Consider the following 19,429-nt stretch of genomic DNA (forward strand, 5'->3'; position numbering starts at 1 on the left):
TCTCACACACACCCTTACCCACACTCTCACACACCCTTACACACCCACACTCTCACACACACCTTTACACACCCACTCACACACATACCCTTACACACCCCACACACCCTTATACACCCACACTCACACTCTAGCTACACCCACACTCATATATAGTCACCAATATGCTCACACTCTCACACATGCTGTCGTGCTCGCTCACACTCATATCGTTGCACACTCACATGCTCTCACACACTCTCACGGTGAAATCTGTGCCTGCCACCACACTCGGGTTGTGATGTGTGTTTCACTTTTAGCTCCTCTAAGGTTTTACTCACCCTGGCTCCACCAAACTGGATTTTACCATAGTCTATACTTAAATATTGTTCATCTCTTCTTCTACACAAAAGTATTAAGAATTTACCTGCCTGTAAGTTATTGGAATATCCTGGGCAAAAGCAAATAAAACTTTTCCTTTTCCCTTGTTCGACACCCCCTCATCAGTGACCCCCACGACACGACCCCACCACCCTATCTTTTCCCTTGTTTGACACCCCCTCATCAGTGACCCCCACGACACGACCCCACCACCCTATCTGGCTTGGCATGTGATGCTTCAGGAAGGGCACGGGGTTTACATGGCTCCTGTTACCCTCTAAGCCTCAGAAAACATTGGCACAGGCAGAGAGGAGAGCTGTCATCTGAGTCTCTCTGTGGGATCCTGGGCTCTTAGGGAAAGGCCAGACAGGGAGGGGCGGGAGAGATTTCTGTGGCCTCCAAGATTCCTGGGAAGGCGAAGTCTGGATTTCCTTGGAGAGGAAGGAGGGCTTAGGCCAGCCACATAATTAGGGTGCAGTAGACAAACGGAAATCATTTCTTTTGGTCCCTCATCTGCCTCAAGGCTGCGTTTGCTCCACATGGCCGCACAGGCACTTGCGTCTGTGCCCTTCGGGGCTGGCAGAGATGGAGGAGGAAGCCTTAAGCACCGTCTCTCCTGATTAGCGCTCCACGCAGCTTCTCTTCACAGCCCCTCCCACCCACTGTGTCCCACTACTCAGACACATGGGCCGTGGGCACAGAGGGAAAGGGACCTTGGGAAGAATAGGGAGCCAAGCCACTCTTCACCCTCCCGGGTGTCGCCCATAGTGGGGCACATGGGGACACGGTGGCCACTCACCCCCTGCCACTGAGTCCCACAGTGCAGCTGCGCCTGTGGTCAGATGCCACAGGGACACCATAGCATCCATAGAGTGTGTCATTTGCTTGGTGCACGAGGGCCGGATGATGTCCCCAGAGGCTCACTGGCTTCCCACAGCACAGAGGGACCTGGCACCGCTACCCCAAGATGGAATTGTTAAAACTACGTCCATTTTTATTTTTAAAAGTATGATGTCAATGCACAGAATAAAAATTGCTTTCTGTCAGATGCTTCTTTATTCAAGCCCCTAAAGAAATGTTTTCTTGCCTAAGACAGCTCATATTAAAATGTCTAAAGCCCAAAAGAAGTCTAATAAATTTCAGCTTTATGACTTTGTTTACTCTGGGTGTAGAAAAAGAAGTCTTTTATACGTAGCCTAGTTTCCAGAACTTCCAGGGTCAAAAGTTAACAAATTTGGGGAAAACAGAAGAGAAAAGATAGCATACAGTATTCTGTTTTCCTATTAAAATGAGGAAAACAAAGGAGTCATCAGAAATATAATTTATGGGAAAGTGTGCAGACATCCATCTGCTTTTATTGAAAAAATACCCTGCAGATGTTGGGCCTAATTATGAATCCTCCATTTTCTTGGTGAAAAACTTTAGTGGCATCTCAATCTCTGATCGGTAAACTGGGTGTCGTAGCACTTACAAAATAGAATTATTTCATTGATCTTTAGCCATCTATTATTTTTTTGTAGATGAGAGAGCATTCAGCATGACGGCTGTTTCTATCTGAATACTAAATGTTGGTTTCATTCCCACAGGTTCACAGCAAACAGGATTCCTAAATGCCCTTAAGGACAGTCCTGCAAGATATCCTTTGTGATGATTCTGTTTTCACGATGCTAATGTGTTGAGTATCTGGCTGACCTTCTGTGCGCGCACCTCCTCATCTTCTGCCCCAGCCTTGCTTCTCGTGTATCTTATTCCAAAGAACTCCCTCAGATTCACTGGCACGAGTAGTAGCTTCTGACTACTTCCATCCCTGAGTGACTCAGCCTGTTTAAATCGAGGGCTAGGAAGCCAAGTATGAATTCTTATCCACCCCCAGAAATCAGCATGGATTTGTGTTCAGTCAGGTTGGTTTGGGGAGAAGTAGGGCTGTGAGCTGCAACTGATCTCATTTTGATTGGCAGGTGGTCCACACAGAACATGTAGGGATGCCCACGTGTGGGTTGCATCCTGGCATGCAGTCACCAGGTGAGAGTCCTCAGACCCGTCTGTTCCGATTCTGTCGGGGGTTACAGTTTGCCATTCGGATTACTGTATTATTTCCAGGAACAGAACACCCTTTTAAACCCTGAATAGATTAAAAATGGTCAGTCTCAAGTCATTTGGATTAATGAGGAGGTTTCCCATCCTCCCAAGCATAAATATGGGGATGGACCATAGTATTTTGAATCTTGAAAGAAAAGCGTGTGCCCATTAAGTGCTTGAATGAGGTCCTATCCCTCCCAGGGGCCCCAGGCTTTAATACAGATGGGACCCCCGATCTGGCTCGTCAGTGACCCAGTTCTCTTTCTTCCTCATATAATCAGGTAGACTGGACTTGAACTTCTCATTACTCTTCAGAGTAATTTCTGTCTTGAGGTAGTGAATTATTCGTTTTTGTTTGTTTTGTTTTGTTTGAGACCAAGTCTTACCCCATCACCCACCCAGGCTGGAGTGCAGTGGCACGATCTCGGCTCACTACAACCTCGGCCTCCCAAGTAGCTGGGATTACAGGTATGTGCCACCATGCCCGGCTAATTTTTGTATTTTCAGTAGAGACGGGGTTTCACCATGTTGGCCAGGCTGGTCTCAAACTGCTGACCTCAGGTGATCTGCCCACCTGGCCCTCCCCAAGTGTTGGGATTACAGGCATCAGCCACCACACCCAGCGAGGTAGGGATTTCTTAAGAATGAAGAACTTTAATATGACTTACGTATGTATCATGTTCTTCTTAAAGTCAACCTGCCATGTCCCTGAGAACTGGTATGTGTGTTTGAGCAGGGGAGGGATTTCGATACATCTAAAAACAAATGTGATCCTATAAATATAAATATATCTATATGTTTCCATAATAGATGGTATCTCTTTTTCCAGTACCTCTGTGTTTGTGGGCAGCATAGGATGTTGGTTACAGGTCCAGATTCTATCGTCAACTAATACTTTTTAAACTCAGATCTGTACTGTGGATGGGGCCTGGGACATAAGGAAGATGTACAAAGGGGACTTGGTGGATAAATTCAACAAATAGGTCTTGTCTTCTATTAATGATTTGGGAAGAAGTTGACTGGAAGGAAAGGTGGCCCAGGGAATGAATGAAATCTTCAGTACCTGTGCTGTTAGGATTGGGTCCAGCGAGAAATGTCCTCCTCCCTTCCTCTCCCCAACTCTACCAGGGGCGACATCCCCCCACTGTCACCTCTCTGTGCCCTTCTGTTTTCAGGGAACATTGCTTCCTCAAAGCTCATAGCCAAGCCCCCTCTCCCTTCCTAAAGAAAAGGCTTGCCTAAATCTTACAAGGAACCGTTCGTGTCATGAAAGCATGCTGGTCACATTACGTTTTAAAAATGTGCCTCAGAACTGGCACTGGGGCCCAGGCTGCCAGCTGGAAGATTTTCTGAAGCCTCACATATGTGGCAGCTTCAGCCAACTCCCCCCAATTCTGTCCTGGCACCTGTGCCTCCCTGAAACCCTGTGCGTGTGCAGGAGGCCTGGTGCATGTTTCAGACACAAATATCCATGACAGGAGTGCCTCTCGGCTGGGAGGGGGAAGCACTTCCTCACTGCTGAGAAAGGCCAACTTCAAAGCCTGGTCATTCCAGCTGCCTTGTGTCCGGCCTGCTGGCGACTTCTGCTCCATACGTGTCCCCTGGGAGCCACCCTTCAGGTGGAGCATAGAGGGGCTGTGTGTGGAGTGGCCTTGTTGCTACCTGGTCTTTTTTTTTTCCCCTGAAACGGAGTCTCACTCTGTCGCCCAGGCTGGAGTGCACTGGCACGATCTCAGCTCACTGCAACCTCCGCCTCCCGGGTTCAAGCGATTCTCCTGCTTCAGCCTCCTGAGTAGCTGGGATTACAGGTGCTGTGCCACCAAACTTGGCTAATTTTTATATTTTAAGTAGAGACGGGGTTTCACCATGTTGGTCAGGCTGGTCTTGAACTCCTGACCTCGTGATCTGCCTGCCTCGGCCTCCCAAAGTGTTGGGATTACAGGCGTGAGCTACCGCGCCCAGCCACTGCCTGGTCTTTATCAGAGCTCCTGACAGACCTCCCAAGTCATGCATCTTATCCTATCAAGATCCCAGAAGGGCTGTCATTAGAGACCAAGTAGGCAGTCCTGGACTGGGGTCAAATCTTTTAATACCTGCTCCATGGCAATTAATTATGAGGTCCGGAGTCATTTCTTAACCCTTTTGTGTCTCAATTTTTTGACCTGCAATAGTCAACCACTATGTACCTGACAATGATATGCTGACAAAGTCAGTTATTCAGGAAATACAGGAAAGACTCAGCTCCAAAGCACGGCTTCCAGGTGTGGCCAGAGGGATTTCAAAGAGACTCTGCCAGAACCTTCTTTGAGAGCACACGTCTGCACGCTGCATGGTGTGGCTGGGCTGACAGTCTGCAGAACCAGGAACATGGCATCCCCCGTAGGGGCACAGACCGGTGCTGCTGTTAGGAAGCAAGCGTGGCAGTAGCGTGCTGGCCGTGCCCGGAGCCTGCAGCGGGAAGGAGTGCGGGAAGGGAAGGGAGGAAGAGAGATGCTCTTACTTATTCAGGCCAGAGCAAATTTTATTTTCCCCTAAAAATCATTCTCAGATGGAGGTAAAGAGTTTTCCCTATTGGCCCAGTTTTTGAAAACGCGTAGAAGTCTCAGCCGCTGCCTTTCCAAATAGTGTTTCCTCAACTGGGTGCTGACTCTTTCCTCCCACAGCCAGACGCTCCCCCTTGCAGGAGTTCCCGGCACCTCCTCCACACTCAGGGGCAGGGCAGCCACAGCCTGCTGACCGCATGCAGGTCCTAAAAACCCAGACGCAGGCCACACCCGCACCTCCAGCCAAGGCCTTCCAAAATGTCAGCCAGGGCGTAGCGCCTGAAAGCAACACACATCCCTCATCACACAGGTCACTTGATGGATTTAAACACACAGACACACACACACACACACACACACACACAGAGCGCTGTCTATCCTTAGATGTGTGTGTATGTATGTATTTTTAAGCCCTCATATATACATGTGTATATAGCTATAGACACACACACACACACATATATAAGGACTATATAAGGATATATAAGTGTGTGTGTGTGTGTGTGTGCACGCATCTATATCTGTATGTCTATCAATAGGTACAGATGTAGACAGACATGTCCTCCCCAGAGTTCAGGTTGGAAATGCTCGCGGGATGCCCCGAAGGCCCTTGCTGGCCCACGCTGCTCACAGGGAGGCTGCCCATCCTCACTTCCCTCCTGCTGATTCGCTCCCTGCTTGGTCTTGTGGCACCTACATTATGGATCCGAGGTCCTGCTGGGCTCCTGCCTGGGAAAAGGAGACTTACCTCTAAACCCAGAATATCCCAGGGCAGCCAAGAAAAAGACCCTGACAAAACCCCATTCCCCCTGGAGAAAAGCGGGGTCTAAAAGCGAGGTCTGGGAAGAGCCAGCAAAGCTGTTCCTAGCGCAGGAGAAGTGAGCAGTGTGGGCAGCACCCCAGCCTGGGTCTCCTTAATCCTTTCTGGAAGCAGGAGTGAATTTCAAGAACATCAGACACACACCCACTCCGCGAAGCAAGGTGCTGGGTGCTTTAACGTGCAAAGTACAGAGACATTTCTTCTGTGTGCCACTGACGCCCCTCCCCTCATCGATGCTGTGGTTGCCTAAAGGTTCTGTGTTCCGACAGGGTGCTTTCTGTTTGAAATATGTGCCTTGGAGAAGAGTTCCTCCTCCAGTGAGTCTATTAAGAAGTATTGCACGGATGATTTATCCTAAGTTTGTGTTCCAGAAGAGTAAGCATGTGTTGGGTGCTGCTGGATTGCTGTGTGTTTTTGAAAAAACATTAGTTCTGGTTATTAGAGAACCATGTGCTGAGTAGGGCTGGATCCCATCAGCACATCTGTTGGTATTTTTGGTGCCTGTCTTTCCTCTGGACACCTGTGGCTTTGGAGGTGGCATGGGAATGCCAGCGGGAGCTTATGTGGTGAAGCCCTGTAGCTCCTGAGGAAGAGTGTGCCAAAGTCAAGGGCCACTCAGGGGTCTGGCCCGCAGAAGCCCTGGATCACAGTGACTGGGAGTGCTAGAAAGGAAGATGGGTCCTGCTTGTCAGTGTGGTGGGGGATTCTAGCATTAGAGAAATGCTAAACTCAAGACCTCCCAGCCCCTTCCGCTGCTGAGATCCTGAGAGCTTGAGAGTGTCTGTTGGGGTGGCTGGTTTATGATGGATGAGTTTGATCTGGGGCACACTCATAAAAGCCGTCCTTTGATTGATGGCAGAGCTGCCCACGTTTTGTCCTCTCCAAATCTGTACTCCATCCAGAGCAAGAATCTGTAAAGTCCCAAGTTTTTAAAACTGAAGGAAGTTTCCTAGCTGACTTGCCTGAGCACAGGACTGGAGTCTAATGGAACCTCTGCAAGTGACCTCTGCAGCGTTTTCTCGGGCAAGACAATAACTTATATTTTCACGTTTTCAGTGACCTCATATCTAATTTCCTGACCATGCAATAAAAATATTTTGATGAGAAATAAGGGCACAGGCAAAGCTTTCTCACAGCAGATTTACTCTGCAAAATATCCAACTAAAAATGTCATTGAGGAAGCGAGAGAGATTAGAAACAAAAATGGCTAATAGACAACCATCCAAGACACCTTGGCAGAAATATCAGTGTCAATGATGGAAACATTGATACACTGAAAGCTCTTCATCAGGCCCACATAAAACCCAGCAGAACTTTAGGAGAAAGGAACCGAGTAGCTTCTACTGTAAGTAAGCCCGGACTGGGTGGTATCTAGTGCCAGAGTGTGGCCAGCCCAGGGGGAGAGGGAGGGAGGAGAGGGAGGTGGAGGCAGGGGAGTAGAGGAGGCCCTAGATGGCTGTGACAGAATGCCTGACTCATTTTCAGGTGCTCAGCAGGCCCCTTCCCAGTCTGCACCATCAGCCCTCCCAGGGGTGAGGGATAGGGCAGTGTGCCCACTGCTGGGATGCAGCCTTGGAGGGTGCACTTCTGGCTCAGAGTCCATAGTCGGTTCTCCCTCCCTCTGTCCTCCTCCTACTCCTTCCTTCCCACCTCCCATTGCCTGCACCAAACTCCATTTCCTCCCCTTCTTCTTTGTATCAGAGAAGCAGAGGCAGTGGGGAGGGGCCTCTCAGGGCCTGTGGCCATGGGGTGGCTGCCCCATACCATGGACAAGAGCCCCCTGGCCTTCCCCATGGACACAGACAAATGGAGAGACTTCTCAAAAAAAAAAAAAAAAAGGGACTGGGCCCTCTGTCCACACAGCCAGGCATGTTCAAACAAAGGAGATCCACTCAGCAACTATTTCCTGTAAAACCATTCTACTCAACAGCCACCATGGGCAAAACCTGACAGGTCACAAGGTCGAGAACCATCCGCCTGGGCCCTGGAAGGATGACAGCGGGGAGACACACAAATGCACCAGCTCGCCCTCTTCTGCCAGCATCTGCTGCTGCCCACATCTGGGTTCTCACTAGGACTCCTTATGCAGAATAAGGCTTGGGTGCCATGAAAAAGACACAGCCTGTGCTTGGGGTGGGGTGTCCTGCAGGGACATCAGGAGAGGCAGTGGCAGGGACCTCCGTGCAGGGCTGTGGGAGATGGGTGGGTTCTAGTGGGGGACATGGAGGGAGAGGTCCCAGGCAGCACCCACAGCCTGAGCAAGGCCCAGAGGATGGTGCCAGGGGCTATCAGGAAGGGGCAGCCCATCTGCAGGGCCATGCCTGGCATCCTGGTGTTGTGCCCACTCACTCCACATTGGGCAGGGTGCCCGCTTTGGCTGGGCATCAAAAGGAGGCAGGGCTCCCCATCAACATGCGGTCTGCCCTGCATCGTGTGAGCACACAGGTGCACTTACACACCCAAGTGTGCGACAGAAAACTGGGAGGGGCTGTGATAGCTAAACCCCGATGGGGTGGGGGCAGGCTTGACAGTGTTGAAGACTAAGGGGGTGAGGTCCCTTCATCCCCTGCATGCTGGCAGGTAAATGACATCATCAGTGCTGGGTTTTGATGCTTGTTTTAAAGAACATTTTTTTCTTTTGTTGTTGTTGTTGAGATGGCGTCTCACTCTTTTGCCCAGGCTGGAATGCAGTGGCGAGACCTCGGCTCACTGCAACCTCCGCCTCCCAGGTGCAAGCTATTCTCCTGCCTCTGCTTCCCAAGTAACTGGGATTACAGGCGCTCGCCACCAAGCCCGGCTAATTTTTTATATTTTTAGTAGAGATGGGGTTTCACGATGTTGGCCAGGCTAGTCTTGAACTCCTGACCTCAAGTGATCCACCCACCTCGGCCTCCCAAAGTGCTGGGATTACAGGCGTGAGCCACTGCACCCGGCAAGAACATTTATCTTGCATCAGGGGACACAACAGTGTGGAACAGATGTTTGCAGAGGAAAGGCCCCCGCAGGGGAAATCGGTGGCAGAGGGACAGCTCAGTAGGGAGAAGCAGGGCAGTGGGATCCGTGCCTGGGGAGGGGTGAGGGCGGAGGAGTAGGAGCGTTCTGCCAAGAGTGCCTGGGGGAAAGGGTTGCGCTGGAAGGGGGATACAGCTGGTGCCAATTTGGGGAGCAGTGGTGAGTTCTGTCTAAGATATGTTTACAAAAAGAATCTAAAAGATAACACACATGAGTCTCCCCATTGGCCTAGAGTGACCTGAAGGTCCTTTCTTTAGTTACCTGCATGTAATATGGAAGGAGGGAAAAATCAGCTGCTTATCAATGAGAATGTCGCAGCCTCATAGGAAATGTTACCCGTCAGGTGCCTGTCTGGGAAGCCACGTGGTGATGCCGCCTTGGATTCTCCGATTCGCGGAGGCCAAAACCCTCAGAAACACCTGCTGGGGAGCCACAGGGGCCCTGGGCCTCCCTGAGGAAGACCCCAAAAGGGGAAGCCCTGCCCATCAACACTCATTTCAATGTAATGTAGCATTAACATCCAATTAAAGGGATTACAGCCATTTTTAATCATGACATTGTTCAGCTCTCTTAAAATGTGGAGGGTTTTTTGTGGTTGGTAAATCAAATGTTGATTGATTCTCCATTTGCAGAGGCTGTGACAGAGAGCGTTTTCATCCCCAAGTTGCATTCACTGGACACTGACCCATCTGAAAGGCACAGTGGCCTAATACACATGGTCTGTTTTAATGGAATTTGATAGGAGGCTCCAGGTTGGCCCACAGATAGGACACCGCAACGGGAAAATCACGAAGGCAGCACAGGTCTTTTCTAACTTGTCCATCCTGATACCTGCTGATCCTCAGAGGGACCCCAGAAGGTAGGTAGGACAGGTGTCCTTAGGCTGCTTCCAGCTGCAGCTGTGCTGAGAAGTGAATGACTTACTCAGGGGTGTCTGGAGCTGGAGCCCAGTTCTCCCAACTACCACCCTCCCTCCCACCAGGGGACTGAGATACTTCCTGCTACCCCTAACCAGCCCCACTGAGGGAGGGTCAGGAAGAAAAAGCATCAGATTGTGTCTCATAAGACCACAAGGTGGGAAGGAGGTTGTTTGTTTTTTCAAAGCACCCAAGTCCTACGAGAATATGTTCTCGTTGTAAAAAATCCCCAATGGTCCAGAAATACAAGAGCAAAAAGAAAGTGTTTCTCTTGACCCTTCCTCCGTTCTGCTGTAGGAACCCTTGCCAGCTTTGGTGTGTCCTTCCAGATGGTCTTAGAGTTTGAATACATCCGTGTGCATCATACACATATGCTGATACGGGGGTAGGAGGACTTTACCTAAAAAGGACTCTTTTATTTGCATGGTTCCACAATTTGACTTTTTAAAATATTTCCTGGAGATGTTTCCATGATGATACATAGATCTACCTCAATTTTTTAACTATTTCATAGAATTCCACAGTGTAGATGAACTATAGTTTAGTCTTCTGTTGATGGATATTAGATTTAATTTTTTTTACTGTTCAAGAAATGAAGTAGTGAATTTTCTTCTGTGTATCTCTATGTGCACATATTACTGTGTCTCTAGGATTGACAATGGGTGTGCCATCTCTGAGTTGAAGGGAAGCACATTTAAATGTCGATAGGGATGCCAAATGCTCCTCTTAAGACACTGGACAAGTCTGTGCTCCTGTGTCCCCACACCTTTATGGCACTGGCTGTGAACAGTCTTGTCATTTTGGCCAATTCGATGAAAAGAAAAATATTACACTGTTTTAATTTCCATTTTCTGGATAATAGATTGTACCTCTCTTTATGTTCATGGGCCTTATTTTTTCTTATCACAATGTATGCCAGTACATGTCCATGTATCAGTTGGGTTATTTGTTCTTTTTCTACGAACATGTAGGGGTTCTTTATGTTTCTCAAAAATAATAATAATAATCTCTTAAGCATCCTTTGCCAATCTCCAAATCCAACATTTACCTTTTAACTTTACTTTTTTACACGGAAGTGTTTATTAATGAACACAATCTGTCAATCTCATACTACGTGGCTCCTCGGTTTGTGTCTTATATCCTTACCCCAAAGTTACATGAATGTTTCCTTAATTTTCCTCAAATACCTTTATATTGTGTTTCTTATGTTTGGTGCAGTAATTTATCTGTCAGATAATTTTGTGGATGTGGTGCAAGCTGAAGTTCTAGCTTTATTTTTTTCTAAATGTTTAATGAAGTGTCCCAACACCACTTACTATTTCATTATTCTGTTCCAGCAAGTCTCAAACTTTTTGGTCTCAAGACTCCTTTACACATTGAAAAATTATTAAGGACCCCCAAAGAGCTTTTGTGTATATTTTGAAGAAAGATAGATAGATAGATAGATAGATAGATAGTTATTTATCATGTTGGAAATTACAACTAAAAAAATTTTAAAACACAAGAATGCACAAGCCCACATTGTATTTGAATGAGAGCAAGGACATCATCTCCCTGGCCATTCTGGAATCCGGGAATTCTGGACATGTAACGTATGTGGTCCCATGATCTCTCACCTTTTGTGATCCTCCAAATACTGACGCATCCTAACCATTCTGCCTTCTGCACAACCTTCTTCCCTTACGTACCTTCCTGCTGCAAACAGAGCCCCTATTCCCTTAGGGCAGGAAGCTGGTCCTTCCCTGCCCTGTCCTGTCCCCAGTGCAGGGCTCGGTGCATAGAAGGACACAGAGCCTGCACTTCTGGGATTAGGCAGGAACTCGAGAGAAGGGTCTCTGCAGAGCAGTGCTTGTCAGAGTTTTTCAATTCCATAAACGTTTAGTGAGTACCGCAGTGTGCAACCTCTTAGGCTAGGGCTGTGGGGAATGTAAAGCCATCCTGGCCACAACGGGGACAAACTCTCTTAGCAGGGGTTGTGGGGGAGACAGAGGTGCAGCGGTAGCTGCTATGATTTGAAACCCATCCTCGATGCAGTAAACAAAGTCCCAGCTGCTTATGAAATTGGCTTCCAGTAGAATTGGGTTGTTTACTCTCCTTTCTCTTTCTAAAAAAAGATGGTAAATGGGTTTTGATACCTTTAAAAGAAATTTCTATTTCTTGACCTTATTATGGCATAGATATTTTCAGCATATAGCCAGTGGGCCAGTAAGGAATGTGTGTCTGTATATCTGTATCTGAGTCTGAGAGTGGATGTGAAAGGGAACAAACCATGTAAGCTGTCACAGGTTCACGAATCCTGGAGAAGCAGGAGGTTGGGGTAGGTCTAGGGCCACCTGCCCCTTGGCAAGAATTAGGAAGGGGACCAGCCTAAGACTCTTCTGTCATCCCAGCAGAGCAGACTTCCAGCATTCAAGTCCTAGCTCTGCTATTTCTCAAGCAAATTACTTCATTGCTTTCTGCCTCGGTTTCCCTGTGTGTTAAGAGGGAGTCATGCTTCTCCCTGGGTCACTCTGAGGTTTAAGCAGAACAGGACCTGACACACCCCAGTGATGTCAGCCATTGTTATGAATGATGATGCTGACGGTTCCTTGAGACCTCCTGAGTCAGCTGGGTCCCAGGGTGTGGGTAGTGCCAGCAGGCTGCATCTTGCATCTCGCATCCTACTTTGGATTCATGTCATTTTGACACAGCTGCAAGCTGACAGTGGAACTGCGTTCTGCAATTTACAAAATGTGTCTAAAGCACATGAGATATTAATAGAAAAGCTGGCCGGGCATGGTGGCTCACACCTGTAATCCCAGCACTTTGGGAGGATCACCTGAGGTCGGGAGTCCGAGACCAGCCTGGCCAACATGGTGAAACCCCGTCTCTACTAAAAATACAAAACTTAGCCATGCATGGTGGTGGGCACCTGTAATCCCAGCTACTCGGGAGGCTGAGGCAGCAGAATCACTTGAACCTGGGAGGCGGAGGTTGCAGTGAGCTGAGATCATGCCACTGTACTCCAGCCTGGGCAACAAAAGCAAAACTTCATCTCAAATATATATATATATATGCTGTATTTTTTTATTGTTGCTATAAACCTTTAGAATTCTATATCCGCTGGCTATGATGCCTCCCGATGAGGGTAAGGAGCATAGTTGACATTGTCAAAGGAGCTGCAGCCACTTTCAGTCTGGGATTGTCACTGCTCGTACATGCCAGGTTTCATATGGTTCATACATAGGAATGTTATATGCATTTTGACTTTGCCATCATTCTACCTGGGTCGTAAACTCTTGGTGACACACAAGTATTTCTAGGATTGCAGTTTGGCTCTTCATGTATTATTCAGTAAATAAATCTGGTTCTGTTCTTGATTCTTTTCTACCCTGGCTATTTCTTGTTTCCGTTCCATGTGTCCCCTCCTCTTTCTGTCTCGTCTTCCTTGTAGCTGATCCAAACCCATCACTAGTGTCTAATGTCATCTCCCTCTCACACAACCCAGCTTTCCTGACTCAGTCTTCCCACTGGCTCCCGCATTGTGTTCCCTGGACTCTACTTCACCTCTTCTTTCCAGCCAGTGCATGGCCTGAATCCCAGGGGAGTTGCCTCCCAAGTCTGTCCCCTCCTGGCAGGGGGGATGTGGGTGGAGAGAGGGGCCTCTTTAGCCCGGTTCTGTGGGAAGGCAGTTGAGAATGAGACCATCTTTGCTGCCTGGGCCACCATCCATGTGTCCCCATGTGCACACAGAGCCCCCACTGTAGCCATCTGCCCAGCAGGGGTTGCCTAGGCTGGCGGCAGCTGTGGGTAGGGGTCTGCCTTCCTGTGTCTCTCTGGTTCCCTACCACTGCCCGCTACCGTCTCCTTCTAGAGCAGACCCAGTGGTTTAGTGCGATGTTGAAAGTCAGTCAACAGGCAGAAGCCCATTCACTCCTGTTTTGTGTGCAGCCCTGTGTGCCCAGATGGTGGCATCGGTTAACCATGGCACAGCAGACCACGGCACCGCACTGGGTAATGTGCTCAGCCCTCTGGTCTAAAGATGAATTATCTCCAGCCTGGAGAAGATCATCACTGACATGTTCCAGCATGATCCATATGGCATTCATCCTCGGAAACATTAGGAGAGCAGGCGCGTTTCTTTCTCCATCCTGTAATGTATCGATAGCGGATGCCAGATGTATGTGTAAACTCCCAGACCCAGGATGAATGGATTTTTCCCCCTGAGAAATATCTGTATCCTGTAAATAGAATGTTATAAACATTTGTGGGACAGAAAAAGTCTCTGACCTTTTCACATTGCCACACTCTCGGGTGATGGATCTGATCTGCTGAAGAGCACCAAGCTTTTTCCCTTTGTGTTGGACACGTCTTGTGGAACTCTTGACTTCCTCTCTCTCTATGTCCTGCGAGAACTCGTGGTTCCCAGCTGCCTATCAAGCAGCTGAGGATGGCCTTATAGGTCAGGGGTTGGCTGACGGGCTGAGAAAACTCCCCCAGGTAAAAATACCCCTCACCCTGACGTCACTCCGAGAAATCCCACCGCCGGTTCAGGGGCTTATTTTTCCTTCTTCCCCTTCTCTGTAAGCAGAGAAGAGGCCGTCCACTAAAGCAGAGGGCTTTCTGGGCCTCAGAAGCCATTCTCCTCAGGGGAGACGCCTGTTGGCACTGCAGTCCTCAGCATTCAGAAGCCAAAATTAGAGTCTGTGATTGATGTGCGAGTCAATATGTCGTCCTTTCACCCAGAGCCTGAGCTGCAGCCAACTCAAACCAGTGTGCTTCCTGATCAGGATGCCACAGTCACTGGCTCCACAGTGAGGCACAGAAAAAGGTGAAGTTCAAGTAGAAGTCAGAGGAAAGAAGTGAGTAGGTGATGCCCAGGAAACTCTCCAGGCATCACGGAGCCACAGAGGCTGCTCCACGCCGGGGCAGGGGACACCCCCTGCCCTGACGGAGGCCTCCATCTGGTTAGACGAAATTCCCGGAAGAGCAGGAAGCAAGGCAAGGCCGGGTGAGAGAGAGGCCAGCAACTAGAGAGAGGCCTGTGCCCGGGGGTGTTTCGGTTCCAGGCCTCCATCACATCCACTTCTTGCGTGGTCCCTCACTTCCACTTGCCTCCTTGACTCACATCACTGTCCTGGAGGCTGTGGTGTGCTTCTTCTCTGTCTGGTCCATCGTTGGCCTCTCAGGATTCCACACCTACTTGATCAGCTCCAACCAGACGACAAATGAGGACGTAAGTTCCTGACCACACGGGGCACGGGCGTGTTCTTGGGTTTTGGGCAATGGAGGAGAAAAAGGAAAGAAAAGGTTGAGCCCAGCTTCTCCCATACATCCCGTTCCAGATGTGAGCCCTTGGGAACAGAGACGGTGCCGTGGAAACTTCTCCACCTGCCGTTCTGCACGTTTCTCTTCTGGGAATCTCCACGTTCTCTGTTTTTCCGACCACATCCATTAGTTACTAAGATTGGCCAAGCAACACCCATTTCTGGCCCTGAAGAGAGTGTTCTTTGTATTCCTTTGAAATGGTTTCGTAAGCTTCTTATCACACTTCCCCCAGTAGAGACCATGGCGGGCCAACATCTTGGAGTGAACGTTTGAGTCTGCCTTTCATATTTAATGTCTCTGTGGGAGGAAATTGCCCTGACCCAAAATTTAACTTTTTTATCCAGGATTATCTGCCTACACTTGATACAGATGGAGAGGAAGTATGAAAATAGGAAACAAGGCCGGGCGCGGTGGCTCATGTCTGTAATCCCAGCACTTTGGGAGGCCGAGGCGGGCGGATCACGAGGTCAGGAGATCGAGGCCATCCCGGCTAATACAGTGAAACCCCGTCTCCACTAAAAATACAAAAAAATTGGCCGGGTGTGGTGGCAGGCGCCTGTAATCCCAGCTATTCAGGAGGCTGAGACCAGAGAATCGCTTGAACCCAGGAGGCAGAGGTTGCAGTGAGCTGAGATCGCGCCACTGCACTCCAGCCTGGGTGACAGAGTGACACTCCATCTCAAAAAAAAAAGAGGAAACAAAATGTTAAAGAATGTTTCCAGAGCAGCGTGGTCCTCTTTGCTCTTTATACTTAGATTTTGATAGAAGTCTCTATCCACACGTGAATTAAATGTCTCAGGATAGGTCCAGTTACCTTAAACAAAAGCTTGAGAAAATATGTTGTGATAAGACACATGAGATAAGAGAATATTAATACAGTTATTTGTACTTGGTAGCTACAAATATTAGAATATGCAAAACAGACCATTTTGGTCACAAGAAGAGGCTGAATTATTTCAGTCTGTAAATCAGCAATCAGGGGAACCTTTTCACCTACCATTCATTTAATTATTATTTAGGGCACTAAATGTGAGTATGAAAAAAATCTCTGCTGGCTTATATGAGATGGCCTTTTAGTACCATGTGGTACAAATAAAAGATGACTGTCCCTGAGAATGTTATTCTTTCCCTAATCTAACCTGCTGTTTTAGGACATTTCCAAGTTTGGAGTAAATGCCCGTTTTCTTTAAGAAAAATACCTCCATTTCTTTGGATTAAAGATGATTTGCATTCTTTATGAGCCTCTCATGGTCCAGCTCACCTCAACTGTGCGTTGGTGTGGAAGATATTGCTTGTTACTGACTTTCCTTTTCTTTCAGATTAAAGGATCCTGGTCAAATAAAAGAGGTAAAGAAAATTACAATCCCTACAGCTACGGAAATATCTTTACCAACTGCTGTGTTGCCCTGTGTGGGCCCATCTCACCAAGGTAAGACTCAGGACGCATCGTGCTCTTTAACCGACCTTGGAAAACCGAATGCCTCGGCCATTAGCACAGGCCGCCCGCCCCGGTGGAATGGGTCGCCACCACCACGTGACCACTTTGTGCCGCGTGGACGTGGCCTTCATGAAATCGAGATCTGGCTGTTTGTCATGTCACACTTCACACCTTTTTTGATCTTCAATTGAATCTGTGTCTAAAGCCCAAAATAGAGAGACAGATGCCTGTGGCCCTGCTAATGACTGAGGCCCTGCTAATGACTGAAGGTGCGTGCAGGGAGCTGTGGTTAGCATCGTCAAGGAGACAGGACACATGTGCAGGAAGGAAGCAGCCAGGAAGTCCGAGGAAACCAGTTTTGAAAGTTGATTTGCACACAATAGAGATGTTCATAGGGAGAAAGCCACATGGGCCGCAGTCATTGATACTGTGGTTATGGTAATAATGACGATGACACGAACCATGGCAGTAGCTGACCTTTATTGAATCTGTGTTAAGCTCTGCTCTAAGTTCTTTATCTGCATTAGCCTTTCACAAGCTCACTCTGTACCTATAGGTAGGCACCGTTATATCCCATTCTATGGATGAGGAAAGTGAGGCACAGAGTTTAAATAATGTGCCCAAGATCACACAGCAAGTAAATGCCGGCTAGTCAGGACACACACCCAGGCCGCCCAATGTCAGAGCCAGTGTGTGCCCACTGAGGCACACTGCCTCCAAGTCAGAGTGTACAAGTTCAAAATACAGATTCTTTGTGAGTTACACCTATGGAGAATATTTTCAACTGATAAATCAAACCATGATCAACAAATAGATATTGAGCAAATCTACCTGGTCTCTAGAATGAGTTTCCAAGTTATTACTGCTTCCTACCTTTTGGTCTCCAAATGTGTAAAACAGGGAGAAATGACAAAAGCCACCATGACTGTGTCCAGGGCAGACCCACTGTGCACCCAGACCTTACCGATATGTGCTTGTGGAATGCAAACTTCATTTGATTATCAGCCTCAGTGAATCCTCATTAGAGAGGTAAAAAGAATTCAAGAAAAAAAAAATCCAAGCATATATTCCAAGGCCATCTGTGCACTGGCATTGAGTTATTACTTTGAGTCACCGTGGTGCTACTGCAAAACTAGAACTTGATCATTTTCTAGCTTTAGCCTAGAAACTTGGGAGCCCAGCATGCCACTGTCCTCCTGAACTAGGGGTCCTCAAGGCACCCCTGACCTCCTCAGAGGCTTAGAAAGGGCAGGCGAGGATCCTGGGTTGGAGAAGCTGTTCAGACCACAGGGGTCAGACATGCCTGGGCAGGTGCCAGCTCCTCTTGAAGAAACCTCCTGACTCACCTAGGGATCCTTCTGGGAGCTCTTTAAGCAGAAAGTCTCTCAGGCAATGGCTTGATTTGTCACAGCATCCATGGTGCTTCCTGCTGGCTTGTTTGTGACTAGCAGGGCAGGTCAGGAAACAGTAAGAGCCAGGGAGAGCTGGCCTCTTTCCCCCACCTGCAGTGCGTGCGTGGGTCTAAGAGAGGATGCCGAGGCCTCAGTTCTGTCCAAATCTCCCTTCTTGTTCCTGAGTCCTTCATCTGCATATGGCACGGCTTTATGTTGTTTAGAGACCACAAACTGTCACAACCAAAATTATTTCCACCACTGGGTTAAATGTGCTGTTTTGGCTGGATTGGGGCTGTATCTTTTCCAAAATCCATGTTCCTTTGGGTGGGGCATTTCTTGAGGATGGTCCTACCCTGAGAAGTGTTTGAATCATTTGTTAAAAGGTAAACTGAAGGACATTACAATATTGAAGAGTGTATTTGAACAGACGGCGATTCATGAATCTGGCAGCTCCAGATTTGAAGCGGTGTGGGGCCGCACTGAAGGGGCTCCGGGGGAGGCTTTTATTGGGTGAAGGTAGAGCAAGACAAATAAGACATTTGCTTTGTTAAAGTGGGGCCGTAGCTTTCCTTGGGTCATTCTGGAGCTTGGGCAGGGACATAGGCCACTCATAGGCTTCCGGGCTGGCCCCAGGCAGATGTGAGGGGGTGATGCCTACCTTTGCCCCTCCCTCTCGTCCGCTCTTGCCTTGCCCTTCCGCTGTGCCACCTCGACCCAGCCCCTGTGCCCTTAAGTGGGCCAGGGCCTTCCCGGGCATCCCGGCCAGGCCTACCCACTAAGAGTGTCCCCTTCCTCGGACCCATGTGCCCAGACCCGTGTGCTTGAGTTGCCCTCCTGGGTTCTTAAATGGTGCTGTGCCATGCAAATAAGGCAGAGAGAGTCCTTGTGTTCCCCTCTGGGAGTCTGCTTACCAAGAGTTCAGAGACCCACATTTGGTGCCTGCAGTGTCCCCAGAGGCAGGGATGGCAGCTGGCTGGGTATGGCCAGGTTTGGAGGAAGGAGTCCTCATATAAGCCTGGCAGGAGGAATGGAAAATTGGGAACACAGAAAGGCCCAAGGAATGGTCAGTGTCACACCAGACTTGGGCTGGTTCTGTGGGTCATGTGGCCACCATTGACTGCCCATGTGCGGTGGAGCCAGTTCCGTGCCAGGTGCTGGGGGTGCACGGGAGAGGGACTGGCTCTGTGCCAGGCGCTGGGGGTGCACGGGAGAGGGGCTGGCTCTGTGCCAGGCGCTGGGGGTGCACGGGAGAGGGGCTGGCTCTGTGCCAGGCGCTGGGGGTGCACGGGAGAGGGGCTGGCTCTGTGCCAGGCGCTGGGGGTGCACGGGTGAGGGGCCGGCTTCTGGGCAGCAGGGGCTGTCCATGGGCAGGCAGTGCACAGCGAGGTGCGTGGGCCGCCCAAGAGTAGGTCTAAGCTGTGATCTCTCCCAAGGGTGAGAAGGAGTTCGGAGGAGGAAGCGGTGGGGAGGAGCAGGGGTTTGAAAGACTAAGGGGGCAGCCTGTGCAGGGACCCGAGGGTGAGCGTCCTGGCTCATCCCAGGAAACACTGATGGGGTTA

At 49.1% G+C, this 19,429-nt stretch overlaps 1 protein-coding gene across 3 annotated transcripts in view; it reads left to right on the forward strand.

Moving 5' to 3' along the window:
* The window catches only part of ZDHHC14 (zinc finger DHHC-type palmitoyltransferase 14), a 299,718-nt gene that overhangs the window by 256,648 nt on the left and 23,641 nt on the right, over window positions 1–19,429 (forward strand). For all 3 annotated transcript variants that reach the window (XM_016956526.4, XM_001143896.7, XM_009452302.5), the window contains 3 exons: window positions 1,947–1,995; window positions 14,844–14,946; window positions 16,358–16,467. In XM_016956526.4, coding sequence (XP_016812015.2) covers window positions 1,947–1,995; window positions 14,844–14,946; window positions 16,358–16,467 — 262 coding nt within the window. The remainder of the gene's footprint in view (window positions 1–1,946; window positions 1,996–14,843; window positions 14,947–16,357; window positions 16,468–19,429) is intronic.

This window comes from Pan troglodytes, chromosome 5 (genome assembly GCF_028858775.2).
Source record: "Pan troglodytes isolate AG18354 chromosome 5, NHGRI_mPanTro3-v2.0_pri, whole genome shotgun sequence".
Taxonomy (NCBI): domain Eukaryota; kingdom Metazoa; phylum Chordata; class Mammalia; order Primates; family Hominidae; genus Pan; species Pan troglodytes.